This window comes from Entamoeba invadens (genome assembly GCF_000330505.1).
Source record: "Entamoeba invadens IP1 unplaced genomic scaffold scaff_1105074725403, whole genome shotgun sequence".
Taxonomy (NCBI): Eukaryota; Evosea; order Mastigamoebida; family Endamoebidae; genus Entamoeba; species Entamoeba invadens.
Genome location: NW_004440449.1, coordinates 104,225 through 123,435, shown reverse-complemented (window position 1 = coordinate 123,435; position 19,211 = coordinate 104,225). Strand labels below are relative to the sequence as shown.

At 27.6% G+C, this 19,211-nt stretch overlaps 3 protein-coding genes across 3 annotated transcripts; all 3 read left to right on the top strand.

The window, feature by feature from the left end:
- Positions 1 to 158: 158 nt before the first annotated feature.
- Positions 159 to 1,867, top strand: EIN_144340 (hypothetical protein; the record flags this gene model as incomplete). Its single annotated transcript, XM_004258207.1, has 2 exons — positions 159 to 937; positions 1,024 to 1,867. Coding segments are annotated over 2 exons (1,623 nt in total), but the record flags the coding sequence as incomplete, so codon positions are not given.
- Positions 1,868 to 1,947: 80 nt separating this feature from the next.
- On the top strand, positions 1,948 to 4,537 carry EIN_144330 (protein serine/threonine kinase, putative; the record flags this gene model as incomplete). The annotated part of the gene is made up of 2 exons (XM_004258206.1): positions 1,948 to 3,873; positions 3,929 to 4,537. The coding sequence occupies 2 exons, from the start codon at positions 1,948 to 1,950 to the stop codon at positions 4,535 to 4,537; spliced, it is 2,535 nt and encodes an 844-aa protein (XP_004258254.1).
- A 2,359-nt stretch (positions 4,538 to 6,896) lies between these two features.
- On the top strand, positions 6,897 to 11,294 carry EIN_144320 (protein serine/threonine kinase, putative; the record flags this gene model as incomplete). The annotated part of the gene is made up of 1 exon (XM_004258205.1): positions 6,897 to 11,294. The coding sequence occupies one exon, from the start codon at positions 6,897 to 6,899 to the stop codon at positions 11,292 to 11,294; it is 4,398 nt and encodes a 1,465-aa protein (XP_004258253.1).
- Positions 11,295 to 19,211: the final 7,917 nt, after the last annotated feature.

The following is a 19,211-nucleotide window of genomic DNA, read 5'->3' as shown; positions in this document are numbered from 1 at the left end:
GATGGGTGTTCACCACAACAGGTAATTGCATGACTTGTGTCAATGATTAGTACACAATCAACCCATCAAACCCAAAACAGTGTCAAAGCTGTTCTTCTTTTGATTCGAATTGTCTAAGTTGTTCGAGAACTGAAAGAAAGTGTCTTTTGTGTCAAAGTGGAGTTTCGTATTTATCGAATGGAGTGTGTGCGTTGTGTGACTCAACGTGTTCAACATGTGGAACAGATGGTATTTGCACACGATGTAAATCCAATTACGTCTTTTATGAACCAAAACAAATTGGATGTTTGAGTTGTACTTCATTTGACACAAATTGTGCGTCTTGCAGTTTGTCAAGTTCCAGAAATTGCACCACATGCAAATCAATAATGTATCCCGATGTTTCAAATGGAAAATGTAAAAGCTGTGATGCTTCATGTGGTGGGAGTTGTGACACAACAAATGGAATTTGCACAAATTGTGTTTCTGGAAAAGTTTTCAATGATCCAAAAGGATTAACATGTATTGACTGTTCTACATTCGATGTCAACTGTGTTGCATGTGCCTCAAATGGAGAAAGAAAGTGTATCGCGTGTTGTGAGAACAGTGGGTTTTATTTGTTCAATGGAAGGTGTGTGGTGTGTGACTCAACTTGTAAAGCAAATACATGTGACTCGACAAGTGGATATTGCTCGCAGTGTTTGTTGAATTACACAGTGACTTCTCCAATATCGAAAGTCTGTGTGAAGTGTTTTGAATTTGATTCATACTGCTCGAAATGTGCAACTGACTTCACCAGAAAGTGTGAGTTGTGTTCGAATGGTAAATACCCAAAATCCACAGAAGGCTATAAATGTGTCAGAGTTGTGACTCGACGTGTGGTAGTCAATGTAGTGGTTCAACTGGATTTTGTACAGGGTGTCTGTCAAATTACGTGTTTTCCACAACAAACAGTTTGGTGTGTGACAAATGCTCAACATATGATGCAAATTGTCTGACGTGTGATTCGTCATACCAACGACAGTGTGTGACATGCAAGACAAGTGGGATGTACCCCGATGAATCAACTAAGAAATGCAAATTGTGCAGTACAACATGCAATGGCAATTGTGATCAAACCAGTGGTATCTGCACTGCCTGTATGACTAATTACGTGTTTGAAAATACAAAGAGTAAAGTGTGTGTCACTTGCAAAACATTTGACAGCAACTGCAAAACATGCAAATCAGACTACACGCGAAAATGTGTTGATTGTGAAAATGGGTATTATCCCAACGACTCTGGAATGTGTGTGCCTTGCAGCACGATTGATACAAATTGCAAAACGTGCAATTCAAGAATAAAAGAGTGTTTGACATGTAACGACCCGTATTACTTATCCAGTCAGAAGTGTGTGAGTTGTCCTTCTGGCAGTTACAAAAACACTGAAACATCATGTGGACAGTGTTGCAATGATCTGCCCAATTGCCAAACATGTTCAACGCAATCTGTTGGTGTTCCTGTGTGTTTGTTGTGCTATTCTCCGTATGTCTTGGCTTCTCAAACAAAAACGTGTGTGAGCTGCACATCTTCCCAAATATACAACAAAACAACACAAAAGTGCGACAGCAATGCTATTGGCTGTTTGACAGGATTGACCGATCAGCAGTGTTTGCGATGTGATGGGTCGTATTACCTTTCTGAATACAAATGTGTTGCAACAAACAACTGTAACACCCATCAACAGTATCAAAGGTATCATGTGACTGTGCACACCAGATATCAGTCAACTCGGATTGCAAGACCAAAGCCTCAAATTGCAAATATCAAAGAAATTACAAAACCCAAAGTGAGTGTATTCACTGTGATGACAATTATTTACTCAATGGAGCGACTTGTCAGAAGGTAGCAAGTGGTAATACAATCAGAAACGATGTTGTCTATAAATGTGTCAATGACAATTATCTTGGATATAACAACCAATGCAACATGTGCAATAAAAACGCTTCTGTATGTGTTAATTACAACAATGTCATTGAAATCATCGCATGCAAAGAACAACATACATATGACGTGGAAAACAAGAAGTGTGTCAACGACATTTCTTGTTCAAAATATTCAAACGACTTCTGTTCAAAATGTGTTGATGATAATATGGAAATGCACGATGGTAAGTGTGTAACTTGTTCTGTTCCAAATTGTAAATATTGTGAGGGTGGCAAATGTAAAAAGTGTACAGAGAATTATGTGATACAAACAAATGGATTTTGTGTTGAAAAGAGTGAAGTGAGTTGTGTCAATAGTGATGGTCTGCGTTGTTTACAGTGCACTGAAAATTTCTATTCAATTGACTCAATTAACAAAGAAGGGAACTATCACTTCTGTTTGCCACTTTCTTTGGCGCAAATAGAAGACTGTAAATATTCGATTATATCTAAATCGAAGTGTATTGAGTGTTTGGACTCGTTCAAATTGAAGAATGGGAATTGTTCTGAACAATTTGATGAAAATGAACAAGAAACCAATTCAACTAACATCAAACAAGACTTGAAAGGTGCAGAGGTATCATGTTTCATAAGAAACAATAAAGGGTGTGAAAGATGCAACAAAGGGTATTACTATAACAACTGTGATGGTGAGTGTCTTCTTTGTTCGACAAATTGCAAAGAATGTTACAACACAACTTACTGTACTTCATGCCAACCTGGGTATTACCTTTCCTCTACTTTTACATGTGAACCACTTGGCGACCTGTTTACAAAATGTGACTTAACACTTCCAACAGGTGGTGGATGTGCTATTTGCAAAGACCACTATTACAAACAAAAAACTGATTGTATTTCTTGTGATGAATCATGTGGTACATGTGTAGAGGGTGATTCATGTTTAACATGCAAAGAGGAATACTACAAACTCTCTGGTAGAGAAAATAAATTGTGTGTATCATACGACAATTTGACTAATTGTGATACAAAAACGCCAATTGGATGCGTAAAGTGTAATTCTGGTTATTACTTAGAGAATTACCAATGCAAGAATTGTTCAGAAAACTGCATTTCGTGTGACAACGCACTAAGTTGCAAAGTGTGTGTAGAAAAGGATTATGTTTTATTCAATTCAAAGTGTTTGTATTTCAAGGAAATTGATTATTGTAAATCTGCTAACAACTCGAAATGTATTGAATGTGAAGGGTATCACAAACCAAGTGACATAGGTGATAACTGTAACAAAGTGACTAATTATGGTTTAGTCGTTGGACTACCGATTTCAGTCACATTAGTAGTTATCATTTTAATTGTTGTGATAATAATAGTTGTAATTCTTTGGTTGCAAAATCAAAAACAAAAGAAAAAAGAGCAAAATATTTGCAACTTCAAGATGAGTCGGTCTAACATTGAAATGATGAAAATAAGTTCAAATCTCGTATCAAACAAGAAAAAATTGGCTTTTGATCTTGATAACAATGATCCACTCAAAGTTGATAAAGAAACAAGGGATTTGATTTGCATTGGAAACGATTCCAAAAACAACTTGAAGGTACAATTTAGTGTGATGGAAGGGTGTGATTTTTATGAAATACAAACAGTACCTTCACTCGTGTCTCTCAAGCCTGGATATGCTTGCGAGTTTGAAATATTTATCAAGCCGTTGTGTACTTGTTCTACCAAGGAAGATGTGATGATTACTTCATTAAATCTTACAACAGGAATTATGGAAAACACAAAAATACACATAGAATTAGAGACTGAACAAACAACTAAATTGAATTATAGAGAACTTGAAGAAGATGAGAAACTTGGTGAAGGTTCCTTTGGAATTGTCTATAAAGGAAAATACAGAGGAAATGTAGTTGCTATAAAAAAGATGAAACAGTTTGATAGCAATGAAAGCGGACTTGATGAATTTACAAAAGAAGTTTAGATGCTTGACAAATATCGAAGTGAATACATCATCCACTTTTATGGCGCAGTCTTTATTCCGAAAAAAGATATCTATGGTCACCGAATTGGCTTTATATGGATCACTCCAAGATTTGATAAAACACAAAAAAAGTGACGAAATTGATATGAAGTTAAAGTTGAAATTCTTACTTGATGGTGCAAAAGGTGTTTCATATTTACATGAAAATGGAATATTACACAGAGACATAAAACCGGACAATTTGCTTGTAATGTCTTTGGATATCACAGAAAAAGTGAATGCTAAATTAACTGATTTCGGAAGTAGTCGAAATGTAAATATGCTTCAAACTAACATGACATTTACAAAAGGAATTGGAACACCAGTATACATGGCTCCCGAGATTTTGAAACAACAGAAGTATAAAAAATCTGCTGACGTGTATTCTTTTGGAATCACTATATTTGAAGTCATTTCATGGAAGGAGCCCTATTTAAAAGATCAGTTTAAATATCCATGGAAAATCGCGGAATTTGTCATGGGTGGTAATCGTCTTAAAAAACTTGAGATGATGAGCAATGAACAATATGATATAATATCAGACTGTTGGTCTCCACAAATGGAAAAAAGAATTACAATCAACCAAGCGGTTCAAAGAATCGAAAATTTGTTGAATTGATATTTTTATAACTTAAGGGGGTTAAATTATTTTACAAATGAACATTAGTCTAATTTTATATTTACAAAAATAATATATAAATAAGCAATCATTAAAAACATATTTTAAAATTTAGTTGAAATTCATTTGTTATTAAATCAGATAACCATATCACATTCTTTTTTAATGTATGACATATGTTATTATAGTTGTTGTATATAAAAACGAGTAAGCATTTATTATATAATAAAAAATAAAGATAAAATATTATGTATTAATCTATAACTTGATAATTTACTATGTCTAAGTTAAATTCTAAATAATTTCATCAATATCAAAATATGCAATGTCTTATTAATTTGTTTATTTAATTGAAATCACTTTTATTTAAAACAAAAAAACAAAAATATGTTAAAACGGTTTTGAGTTATATTTAAAAATACAAAACTAAATATTAAATAAAAAATTCATGATATTGATTATTTCGAAAGGGTTAAAATTATTTTTTTAAATTTATTGGAAAAATATTTAAAACAAAAATACAAACAACAATTGAGATTTTTTTGGAACGAAAGCCAATAACACAAACTTCATAAAACCTTCCAAAAGCGGTACTTCTAAAGAGAGTGTTCTCTCAAGAGCTGGCGTTTTCAGACAAAAACTAAAAATAAAGTTTTTTTATCGAGTAGTAATTAAGGTTTGATTGGCTAAAAATGCCTGCTCTCATGAAAACTAAATTATCACACCCTCCCACTCTTGAGAGGTTTTATTGGAACGAGTCATTTATCGATTGATCGACAGGCACTTGAAAAACCGCTGAATATGGATGCAATCACGTTCGGTTGGTGAGTAAATCCAAAGCGATTTTTTCAGTTTGGCAGTGAAAGGATTTTCTGAACGAATGAGAAATCCAACATGAGGGGGTGTGGAATAAAGCCGTATTGGTCTTTGTTAAGAAACGTTTAAAATGGTGTATTAAAAAGTGTTCTAGCTTGTGTATTTACTGTGTTGCTTGAAAGGTAATCGATTTGACTGTTGAGTATATCTTTTAATAAACGATTAAAAAAATTAAAAAAGATTACAGATGCAAGAAAAAGTAGTTGTTAAGAGTATAAAAAAGTATTTTCATATATTTATTTTTAATAATTATAAATTGTTAACTGTTTAACAAGTAAATTTACGGGAAAGCCATATTGGTTTGGATTGAATTTTCAGAAAGTGGTTGTCAAAAAAATAAAAATTTAATAATGTGTATTTTTATTAAAAAACAGAAAAAACACAAAAAGACTTTACTCATCTTCAAAAACAAAACTGACTGTACTTTGTCGTCATATAAATAAACTGATGTCGGGATGTGCAATTTATTATGAATAAGTTGAGGATGTGTAAATCAACAAGCAATAATTACGATTATAAAGTTTGAATAATTTTAAACGAAAACGAAAAAATTAATCATAAGGCATTCATTGATAAACAACGTGTAATATATCGTTATATTACGAATATGACATTTATTATGAAAACTGTTATTGTGTTTAATTTAACTAAACGTTTGTTTTGATTATTGTTTTCATTGTCTATATCTTTTACTGTTGTTGGGTTCACCAAAAAAAACACAAGTATATATCATTTAATAAGTCTTTTTCAAATAAGTAATTTTTATTATTGTTATAAGTTTAAAAGGTTAACATTATTATTATTTGTTTAATGCCTTATATAATATTATAAAACAAATTAGTTAATATTTATTATTTCATTTGATAATCGACTTACTCAATTCATTAAAAAATTTTTTGAAAAAAAAACATTTTTTTTGTTTTTAATAACATTATTTTCATGACAACCACTTATTCTTTGACAACCAATAAATTTATTATCTGTGTAAAAAAGTGAAAAAAGTGTGTAGAAAAAACTCTTGCTGCTCGGTGTTTTTGAAAATTTTATTAATGTAAAAAACGAAAAAATAATTAATAAACAGTTCATTTTATTTCACTTTATTTGATAAAAATTGAGTTGTTTTTTGGTTTATTATATTACAAGTTGAAAAACACTGATAATATTTATAAAATTGAACTATTATTTCATGTTTTAAAATTTTCGAAAAAATATTGAATATTTATTTTTATATAAAAATTAAATCAATTAAATTATTAAATAATTAAACAAAATTACGAAAAGAGACTTGTTTTAAGTTTTATTATTACATATATTCTAAAAATGTAAAGTGAATCCATGCAATTAAATTTTTTAATTATTAATTAAAAAAGGGATTTATTTTTTATTAAAACTTTAATAATTATTAATTCCCTTCAAACATTTAAAAACATATAAAAACTGAAAAAAGTTAACATTTTAAAAGTATTAATCTTAAAACTACATAATGAATCCGATATACAGTGTTCATTACTTGATATATTATTTTTTGTTGTTTAGTGTTGTTTATGGTCAAATATGTTCATTAACTACACAAGTAAAAACCGACACCGAAATAAGTACAAACTGTACATTAAGTACATTAACAGTTGGAGATGGTTCTGAAGTGACTCTATATCTCACAAATTCGGCCGTTTTGAATATTACAAATTCGATATTATTATATGATTTTAGTCAACTAAATATAGCATCTTCAAGTCAAGTGTTCGTTGGTACTTTACAATTAAAAGGAAATTCAGTTTGTTTAATGGAAGATACCACTATTTTTAAATGTTCCAAATACATATATTTATTTGGTACTTCACAGCTGTTGTTGAATAAAAAGGCTCTTTATGAGTCAACTGGTACAACTTACTTTCGAGAAAACTCAAAACTGTCTATGAGCAACAATTCCAATTTTATGAGCCAAGGAATTATATATTTTTATTCAAATTCTTCCTTTTTGATTGTTAACGATGCCAGACTCGTTTCTATGAAAACAGTCAATTTTATAGAGAATTCCACATTAGTCATGAAAGACAACACTTTTTTGATATTAATAGAAAACATTAATTTTAAAAACGACTCCAAAATAATTATTTGGGGAAGGGCTCAAATCACTTGTTCAAAAACAATTTTTCTTAATCAAAAATCGATACTTCAAGTGAATGAAAATGGTTCTATAACAACAGATACAATTAATAGCACAGATATGGCACAAATTGTTATTAAAAATAATGCACAAGTAACAACACAATCAAATATTACTTTAAATGGAAGAACATCGTTTTCTATTATAGACAATACCATGGTTGTCGTTATAAATATTTTAATTAAAGAAAATTCAGTTGTTAACATGAAAGACTCATCAAAATTGTATAGTTACAGCTCAATTGAAATAACATCGGGAACATTTTCAATAACAGACAACTCCTTCCTCAATGCAACAAAAATTGATATTTCAAATAATGGCAAACTTATAATTAATAAATCGAATACTATTGAAGAATTTCCTATTGTCTTGTGTTCTTTATTTGTGTGCTCTCAAGGAATTGTTAATATAACTTTAGATTCCATTATACATGTGGATACTTCAACAAATATGAATAACTGCAATTTCTTACTTACAAATCGAACGATAAGAGACTTCCCTCTTTTCTTTGTAAATACTTTTAATTTGGCTGATAACAATTATGTGACTAATAATTGGAATTTCGATTTGGTTTACTCAAAAACCCCAATTGTTGGCGCTTCACAAACCAATTTATTATTAGACGGCCATTTATATAGAAATGGAAATTCAAAGAAAATATTTTGTCACTTGAATCAATTCGATTCTAAGACGAATACAATGGGTTATACTGAACCATATTGCCCATGTGAAGATAAAGAGGATTGGTATATCACTCCATTCGCAAATATCACATTTTTAAAAATTACTGTTGACTCTACAAAAAACGATAAAAACAAGAATATTAAAAAAGTTGATGACGATTTTACTGATGAAAGTACCACAATTGGTAATACTCAAATTTCTTTTTATAAAACAGATAATGTTATTGTTCAAATTACTTCAAAATTATTGGTTGAAATAGAATCAAATTCACTCACCAAAAAAGTCCTATTTATCTCAGAATCAAAACTGGTTTATGGAAATGTTAAATACAACGCCGCACTGAACACTAAAAATGGAATAAAAATAATAAGTGGTGTTGAGTGTGGAAATGGATTATACAACAAATCGTCACAACAGTGCCATATTTTAAATGATTGTGATGTTTCGAATTGTAAATATTGCCCAAACGACAGAAGTGTTTGCGAAAAATGTCAATCAACTTACAAACTTATTGATGGGAATTGCATAAAAAATGAAAATTGTTTATTTTCGACATCCAATTGGTGTAAGAAGTGTTTGAATGGTTTTTACATGAAGAATGGAAATTGTGAAAAAGTGACCGACTGTAATGTAATCAAAATAGATGGGACTTGTCAAATATGTGAAAACAACAATAAGAAAATGTTGAATTTGAATGGAGAGTGTATTGAAAGTGATAAAACCAAAGTTGAGACGACGAGTAATACAAATATAATTACATGTAAAAATGGATATTTTTTAAGTATGAACACTTGCGAAAAATGTGTCGATTCTGCTTTGTGTGAAAATGGGAGAGTAATAAAATGTGACACAAACAATGAAATGAGTATCAACGGAAACTGTGAAATTCCTAATGACACAAATGGGAGGTGCAACAAAGAAATAATAAATTGTATAGTACTTACCAATGCAAAATGTGGAGAATGTGATAATAATTTTATTCTTTCACAAAACAAATGTGAAAATAGCCGTGATATTCACTGTGAAGTACAAAATAGTTTTGGATGTATAAAATGTCAAGATACTTATTATTATGACGAGTCAACGAAACTGTGTGAAAGTTGTGACCCAAGTTGTTTGACGTGTTTTGAAACGGCAACGAAATGTCTCAGTTGTCCACAAAACATGTATTTGTCAGATTACAAATGCAACACAAACAACGACTTGAAAATGACGTGTGACCAATTTGCAAGTTTTGGGAGTGGTTGTGTTGTGTGTAAAGATGGGTATTACCGAGTTGGGCTTGATTGTTTAAAATGTGATATAAAGTGTGGCACATGCCTTAATCTCAATAGTTGTCTTGCGTGTAATTCAACGAATTATAAAACAAATGATGGGGAATGCTTATTACAAAGTGATATTTTTGGGTGTGCTGTGAATGTCACACAAAGTGGGTGTTCAAAATGTCAAGATGGGTATTATATAGTCAACACAAATGAGTGTCGAAAATGTGATGACAATTGCAATACGTGCACATCAACAAGCACAAAATGCACATCATGTGGTATATTATTTGTCTTACTTACCAATGGAAGTTGTGTTAATTATTCAAAAATAATGAAATGCAAAGAAACGACACAATCAAAGTGCTCAAAGTGTTCATTCTGGTACGTTCCAAATGAAGATGGCATGTCATGTAAGTCACGGGCTGTTTGGTGGGTCATTCTTGTAGCAGTTTTGTTTGTTATAATTATGTTTGTTATACTGATTATATCAATTATTGTTGTTACAAAGATCATTCTTAACAAAATCCACACACACAAAATTGAAAAGACGACAACACTTTTTGATATGAACAAATCCAATATAAACTTTGTTCGTGTACAAGGAGATCTCTCCATTTCGTCGAATTTAATAGACTTGAATTCAGACATCGAGCAAATTGAAGTTAACAAAGAAACGAGGCAGGTTTTATGTGTAGGAAACACAAATAAAACCGCCACCAAAATACAATTTACATTATCTTCGAACGTCAACAAGTTTGCAATCCGTGTTGATCCAGAAGTTGTCACACTTAAAAGTGGCTTTGCATGTGAGTTTTCTGTATATGTCAATCCGTTGTGTTCTTGCAAAATTAACAGCACAATACAGTTGGTATCTAAAAACCTTAAAACCAATGAAGAGAAATACAACGAAATAAAAATTGTTGGTGTGACACAACAGACTACTCGAATCGATTACGATGAATTAACAGAAGATGAGAAACTTGGTGAAGGCTCGTTTGGTATTGTCTATAAAGGAAATTACAGAGGAAATGTAGTAGCTATAAAAAAGATGAAAACTGTTGTTGACAATGATGGTTCAATGGATGAATTTAATAAGGAAGTAAATATGTTGGATAAATTTCGAAGTGAATATATCATTCACTTTTATGGCGCAGTGTTTATAGCAAGCAAGATATGTATGGTCACCGAATTTGCACAATTTGGAAGTTTACAAAATTTAATGATACACAAAATAGGTGAAGAAGTTGATATGAAACTTCGAGTGAAGATAATGATAGATGCAGCTAAAGGTGTTTCATATCTACATGAAAATGGGATATTGCACAGAGACATTAAACCGGATAACATTTTAATATTCTCACTTGACCTAAACGAAAAGGTGAATGCAAAATTAACTGATTTTGGTTCATCAAGGAATATCAACTTGTTAATGACTAACATGACATTTACAAAAGGAATTGGAACACCAAAGTACATGGCACCTGAAGTGTTGAATCAAGAAAAATACAAGAAAGGTGCTGATATCTATTCATTAGCAGTAACGTTATATGAATGTGCTACATGGAAAGATATATATCCAAAAGATAGATTTAAGTTTGCTTGGAATATCGTAGATTTTGTCGTGAGTGGAAAACGCCTGAAAAAGCCACCTTACTTAAAAGACGACATATACAACATTGTTGATGATATGTGGTGTCAAGATGTTTATAAACGAATAGGAATAAGTGGTGTTGTGACAAAACTTGAATGTATTGACACATTTTAATTATTATAGGAATTTACGAGGATTATTGATTTTTCTGAGAATAGTAAATATTTTAGACATTTTTTTTATTTTCTAAAACTAAAAATGTATATTTTAAAACAAATGTTTTTATTTTAAAGTTTTTTGGGTTGTTTTTGTACTTATGACACTTTATTTTATGTTTTCAAATAAGTCCAACCACAATTGACCAATTTTCTTTGGCCCGCCAAAAAATTGGTAAGCTAATTGTGGCTGACACGTGTCGGCAGATGAAAATAGGACAAAGCATCGAAAATTACAAACTTTTTAATTGCGGCTTTTGTTTTTGATTAAAAATCGGGAAAATTACTCTAATAAGTATTTTTGGAAAATAAAAAATCCATTTGCACAAAACAATTATTATAATAAGATTATTATGATTGAAAATATGGGAAAATCACACTAAAAAATAAAAAACATGTCTTTCGTGAATAAAGTTGAAACATGATAACAAAAAATTTATCAAAATAAATAATATTTGTCATTGTTTTTATAAGGTATTTAAGAATTATTAACATCAAACATTCATAATTCCTATTATTTAACTACTCATTATTATTAATTATAAATTATTTAATTAACTATTAGAATTATAAAGTATTTCATTTTCATTTCATTTTTTTATACAACAAATTATAATTATTAAATTATATAAAGCTTTCAAAAATTTATTCAGACTTAACCCACCATACAAACAATTCAATTACACTTACTGATTGTTTGTATCTTTTGAATTATTTGAATCATAAGGAATAAGATTATGGGGTTTTTAATCTAATTATTTAAAGTAATTAATAAATGTAATAAATCAACTATTGATTGTTTTTAAAAGTGAAATCACTTATGATTTTCAAAACCACTAAAAGTTTGTATTTAAAATAATATTATTCAAATTAAAAATATAATAACTCAGTGTTTCAATAATTATTTGATTAAGTTTTATGAATTTTTTTTTTAAAATAAACCAATTGTTGTTACTTAATGGAAAAATATGATATAAAGAACATCATAATAAACAGTTGTAAAAACACATTTGCACAATACACATTAGCAATTACCTTTTAAGTTTTACTTGTATATTTTTTTGAAACATTCAACAAATTGTGAAAATTATACCAATGTCCAATTAAAATTGATAATGAAAGTAGAAAACACAAAGACCCACAAACAATACACGATAAATAATTTAATACTTTAAAAATTTGATTATAAATTATATCAGTTTGGGTGATGATAAAAAAATCGGAATGCACAAGATAAATGCTATTATAAAATATAATATATGCCCACAGATATATTAATTTAATACCCAAAAAACAGTTCAAAATAAACAAGTAAATCAATCAATAAAAATATATATACTTTTGGTTCAAATTTATTTGAATTGAATAATGTCATGCACAATATTTGGTCGTCTCAGTTTATAGATGTTTGCTTTTTGAACCAAGTTGTGGTTTTTCAAACAATATTCACATAAAAAATATACAACTTTTTTATAGAACAATCTGTTTTTAATATTATTTTTCAATTTTTAAATAATAATTGATTTTACATTTTTATATATAAATTTAATTCAAATAATATGTGATATTGAATAAATAAATAAATATATTTAATATTTAATATTCATTAATATTATCAATAAAATACACATTTAAATGATAAATTAACTATGAGTTAAATATTGTATATTTGATTATAAAAGCTAAAAATTTATTTTTATTTCAATTTTCTTGTTATTTTTAGTATAAAAATCTTTATACTAGCAGTCAAATGTGTCCAATTTATATATTAACATTAAACATAACATAAGGTTTTCTTACCAATTAATAGTTTATTTTGTATTCAATTTTACAAATTATTAAAATACCAAAAATAACATTTTTTAATAAATAATTGCTTAAAAATTAAAAATATAATGCAGTTTTGGGAATCAACCAAAAATCTAACAGGGAAATGGTCAATGTGGTCCAACTTAAATTTAAATTATCAGGAAATATCTCAAAAAATAAACACAACAAAACACGAATTTTTTTTATCATTTTGAAGTGACTTCATTTTTATCAATGTCCAAAATGCTTTTCATTTAATAAAATAAAAGAGAAACTACGCAGACATGTTCACACAAAAACTTTTGAATTCCGAAGAAACACTCTCTACGGTGAAATAATATGCTATTCTAAGTACTTTCATAATTTGTTATAATTGACTTTTTAGCACAACAAAACAAATGCAAGGTTGAGGTGTTGTTTTCCAAGCGGGTATTATTAACAACCAATTTTAATTTTTGTGATCATTCAAAAACAATTTTTTAACTTATTATCATCTAAAGCACTATCTTGATCTTTGAGTTCCAATTTTTTATCTTTTTCTTCTTTCTGGAATTTTTGACTTTATCTGCAATAGTATATTTTTGAGACAAAACACCAAAGAAATATTTCATAACAACAATATGAGACACCATTGAAAAACCCATTGCTCTTTATTGGCTAATAACAATAAATGAAAGATAAACATATTAACAACACTTATAAAAAATTTTAATAACAAAATTGTATTATTGAGTTTTAAAAAAAAACTTTATGAAAGATATATAAATTTTCAATCGGTGTAGGTTTTTTTAAAAGCGAAAAACAAAGTGAAAGTTTGTATTGTCTTAATTGTTATCAATATGAATAATGCACTTTTTGAGTCCACAAATTAACAATAATTACTTTCGTCTATGTTGATTAGGAGTGAATGTTTAATTTCATTTAAGTTACCAACTCTTTCAACATTATACTGTTTGTCGTTGTTCGACATATTAACAACTCTAATTAAATAACTTCCCAACTCGTTTTTAATCAGCTCAGCAATCTTATTTTGAATTTGTTACGTATTCTGTTTGATTAAACCCTTACTCCTAAAACTGTTTGCGATGGTTATTTGTAACAATTTTTTCTTTAAACTCCTTTTATAACATCTTTAGGTTCTTTGGTAGTGATTGGTTTGGTGGTGTTTTGTTTTTCTCCAAATGTTTTTTTTCAACAATGGCAATATTGTTCGATTAATTTTTGGATTTTTCCGGGCTTCCCTTTAACATCATCATACATTTTAAAGGCAAGCTGTCAAGTATAATACACCCAACACTTTGGTTTTCATTTCAATTGGAACTCTTTCAAGATATTTTTCACTTCCCAATATTTTTATTTGTTGTTGAAGTGTTTGACATTCCATGATTTCTGTTGTATGCGTTTCACAGAAATCCAATAAATCACGGGCACAACTTGATTATGTGTTGTTGCACAACACGCTTAATTTCAATAATACTGAAGCGATTTATCGTTGTGGTTTAAAAATGATAATTGAGTTCTATAACTTGCTTTATTTAATGTTTTTATGATCAGTAATGGTTTCTTTTATTAATAATTATAATTTGAAGGTTTTCAAAAAGTTGTTTTTATTACATTGAACAATTTAACATTTAATCACAATATATTTTTATACCAATTGGGTGGTTTCCCATATCTTTATGCAACAACTGATTCTTTATTTTTTATCTTTGTTTTATAAAAAATTTTCTCGTGATTATAAATTTGATACTTATGATTGTGATTAGTTTGCTGCTAATACAAACGTTTTATACATTTAAAAATAGTAAGTGAATTTGACAAAAAAAATAATTTTTTATTACATTTATTATTTTACTTAAAAATAAAAAGTAGTGGAAAACACTTTTATTTTTTGATAACTATATGAAAAAAATTCATGAGGATTGTTATTTTTTCTGAAGATGGTAAATATCTTTTACACAATTTCTTTTATTTTAAATTTTTTTGCCTAAGATCAAAAAGGTATATTTTGAAACACGCGATTTTTTTTAAAAACGCTATTTATCGATTTTTTGAAAAATGATTTTTTCAGTTGATTTTTACAAAAAATAATCTATTTCTATTTTCTGATTTACCACTAGACCAACCCTGGTCTATATGTAAACATTTGACAAAAATTTAAATTATCAAAAAAGTCGATTTTTAACCAAAATCACAAAACAAATTAATCAAACAATATTTAATTTTTTTTTCAAAAAAATACAATTTATTAAAAATCAATTCATGATATTTCAAACAATAAAAATTGATAGCAAATAACATATAAATAACGGATACTTTATGTGATGTCAATTTATGTATTTGCACAAATTCAAAACGCGAGGTTTTGGATATCGATAAAACAACGATTGATAAATGAACAAATTTGTGAAATTATTTTTTTATTTTTATGCCGTTTTATTTATTTTTCAAAACATATACACACAAAAAATATATGTTTATATTATTATTATTAATACAATATTAATTTTAATATATGTAAAGTCATTCTTTTAACCGTGCAACTTTGACGTGTCAGTGCAACTTTGTTTATAATATAATTATAATAAAATATATATGTTTTTTTAAAATAAAACGAGAGAACAAAAACATATTTCTGTAAAACTATTATTCCAATTAGAATACTATAACTAAACTATAACTAAATTTGCACAAATTTTCTCAATTAGTTTTTTGAATTGTACTATTCAACCGTCTTTTGTTCACTGTAATTTTGTAGCGAAAAGGTCTTTGAATCATATGAGGTAACTTGTCTCATTATTTTCATTTTATTCAAGTGATGTTTAAAATTTGCACCACCCACATTCAACAAACAAAACTGGCTTTATTCGTTCTGTATGACAATTGGAAATTCTGGATTTTAATGTTTTTCATTAGAACAAGCAGTTTAATTTATTGTTTAAATATCGAGTTATATTTTATGTTGATTTATAACCTCATTCCACTTCTTGTTATTGTTTTTGTTATATTTAGAAAATAGAGTTACCCCTTAGTTGTGAGTAAAAAACAAAAAAATAAAGGTGCACACTTGTTCCGAATGACTATATCTTTAATTTAATAATTAATTTTATATATTATTTGACGTTTTTGATATTAACAAAACTCATTTTATTAAAATTCTTTGAGAATTTTATTTTATTTATAGAATTATAAATCAATAGTGGCAGTGCTATAAATATCTTTGAGGATGGTAAGTCGTGTAACAAACAGAAGTTATCAACACAGACTTAAACACCTAAAAAGTGAAATGACGGGTTCCCATATTCAAAAATAGTAACTTACTCAATATACATTTCAGATAGACGTACAAATGTAAACTTTCTATTTCTGTCATCCTCAGAAAATATTTGCCATCTTCAGAACTGTAAATCTGTTTAAAACACAAGTTAATATCAAAATGAAACATTCATATTAAAATATACACAATTTGATTAACTTTGTTATTACAATAAATTTGAATAATTGCATAAATTACAAAATTATTTATAAATTTTTATTTTAAAATCACATTTTTGGAAAATCAGTGTTTTTGATATTTTCAATTTTCATTTTATTAAAAAAGAATTATCAATTTAAACGTAAATTTCAATCGTTTTGTTTTAAAGACTGATTCAGAAATAATTTCAATAAGTATATAATCATAATATGAACAAGTTTAATTCACGTTTACTTATTTCCCGTCTCAAGTTTGCGAGATATAATTATTATTTTTGTTCATTAATTATTGTGGCGATTTTTTGATTGTTTTTAATTTTTTGGCATTTATGACAAATTATTACCATTATTTAAAATTCGAACTTTGACTCGAAATATTAAGTGTAAATTATAACTTGATTTATGAAAATGGGCCTTATCGGGATCTGAACCCAATAAATTTGTTTTTTGTATCCTCGAAAAAATATTTTTTAATAAGGATAACTTTGATCCTGAGGATACACCTTATCCTCGAAAAACCCTTAACTATATTGAACTTTACTTGTTTTTTTGGTTCAAAATCGAAAATGTTTTTAATTGTGTTTTTTATTTGAATTTATTCTTAAAATACAACAAAAAAGAACTAGACAGAAAACATTAACCTTCTGAGAACTCTAAAAATAAAAAAATAATAGATTTCGAGTAATTTTAGTTATTTTTTAAGTAAATGAGACTTTTATTTTTTTAATTACTTCAACTTTCTTGGGATGACTGAGTTAGTAAAATTTTATAGTAAAAAAAATTTAAATTATTGTAAAAAGTGAACCTTTTTTTGAAGTAGAAACGAACAAAGGTTCACTTTTTTGCTTGATCCTTTCAGAAACTAGTCACAGTTCAATGGAAAAGTCAGATCAAAAATATATTGAGATGTCTACAACATATTATAGGGGGTCAATAAACTGGTTTAGATCCATAAACTAGTTCGGGAATTTATTAGAAACTTTCAAAGGAAAAAACGATATTTACACCTATTTTGAAAAATAAAAACCCTGCTCTGCAGTTTTAAGAAGGATAAGACGTGTTAGTTTTTATTTTTGTTTTTGTTGTTTTGCATTTTTAGAAATTAATAAAAAATTAATGAAACCAAAAATAACCAATAAATAAAAATGAATAATTTATATTTTTGTGGATAAAATATATTATTACTAAAAAGAATCGCGTTCTATTTTTTATCATATAACACACACACTCAAATATTTTAATCACGTGTTCAACAATAAGTGTTCAACAACCATTGCAAATATAATTGTCTCGCTCTCACACACATTATATTTTTATCACAACCTCTTTTTGTATTATATAAATATCGCAATGAATGACTGTTTTGAGTTCAAAATATTTTTTTATATTTTAAAAATCATTTTTTAAATCTGTAGATTTTTTCATTTTTTTAATATTTATGTAATTTTATCTTATTTAAAAATAAAAATTGAAACATATCAATGTTATTTGATTACTATAATTAATATTTTAATATATTCAATTATTAAATTTTAATTGTTTATCGAGATTCGTTTGAAATTGTTATGACAATAAATGTTGATTTAAATTTTTATATAAATTATTTGAATTAAAAACATTATTTAACATTTATATTATATTATACTATTTTATTTATAATTATTATTAATAATAATATTGTATTATATTATTATTTTATCATAAAATTATGATTTACACAGCAACTTATTCTTTGGCAAATAACAGGGATCAGACACACAACATTCGAATGGTGTATTTAACATGTTGTTAACAACTTTTTATTATCAACAAAACTCACTCTTGGTATTTAAGAATGTGTTCATTGGAATTGACTATATTATTTTTTTTAACTAAAACATAATTATAATATACTAACAGTAAAATCATTATTTTTCATTTTATTTTCAAAAAATCTACAACCTTACAATTATAAATGTAGTGCATTTACCTGTCATTCATTTCAATTTATTTATTTAAAAGATGTTATCAAAAAGTCCGTTACAACAATTTGAAATTCCAATTTTTCAAAATAAAAAATATAAATTATTTTAACCGAGATTTGTTTTTCAACTTTTTAAAACACATATTTTAACATATTACTTTTTATGACAAACAATAATATTATCACCTTATCCCATATTTGTCATATATAACACTATGTGTTTAAACATAATAAAATAAATATCATTGTTAAGAGAAAAGATAACTATTTTTGGATAAATACAAAATAAGTTTTATTTTTAGTTCCAAAAACAAAAATTAATCAATATTTTTACCCGTCACTACGCAACGGGTTTGTTACAAAACAATATTTGTAAAAGTTACAAATACAATACTTGACTTACAAAAAGCGTTCATATTATTGGCCAGTCAATAAATCCATTTTCCTTCCACAAACAAATAAATCAAAATTGTTCGAAAAAGTAAGCAAAAACGGAAAAATAAGGGTTTTTGTTCTTTTGAATATTAACAATAAATAATAATTGATTGTGTTTACATTGTATTAATTTCGGAGTTTCGAGCATTCCCCAATCAGTTTATAAATCTCAAACACTTTATAAACCCCCTATAC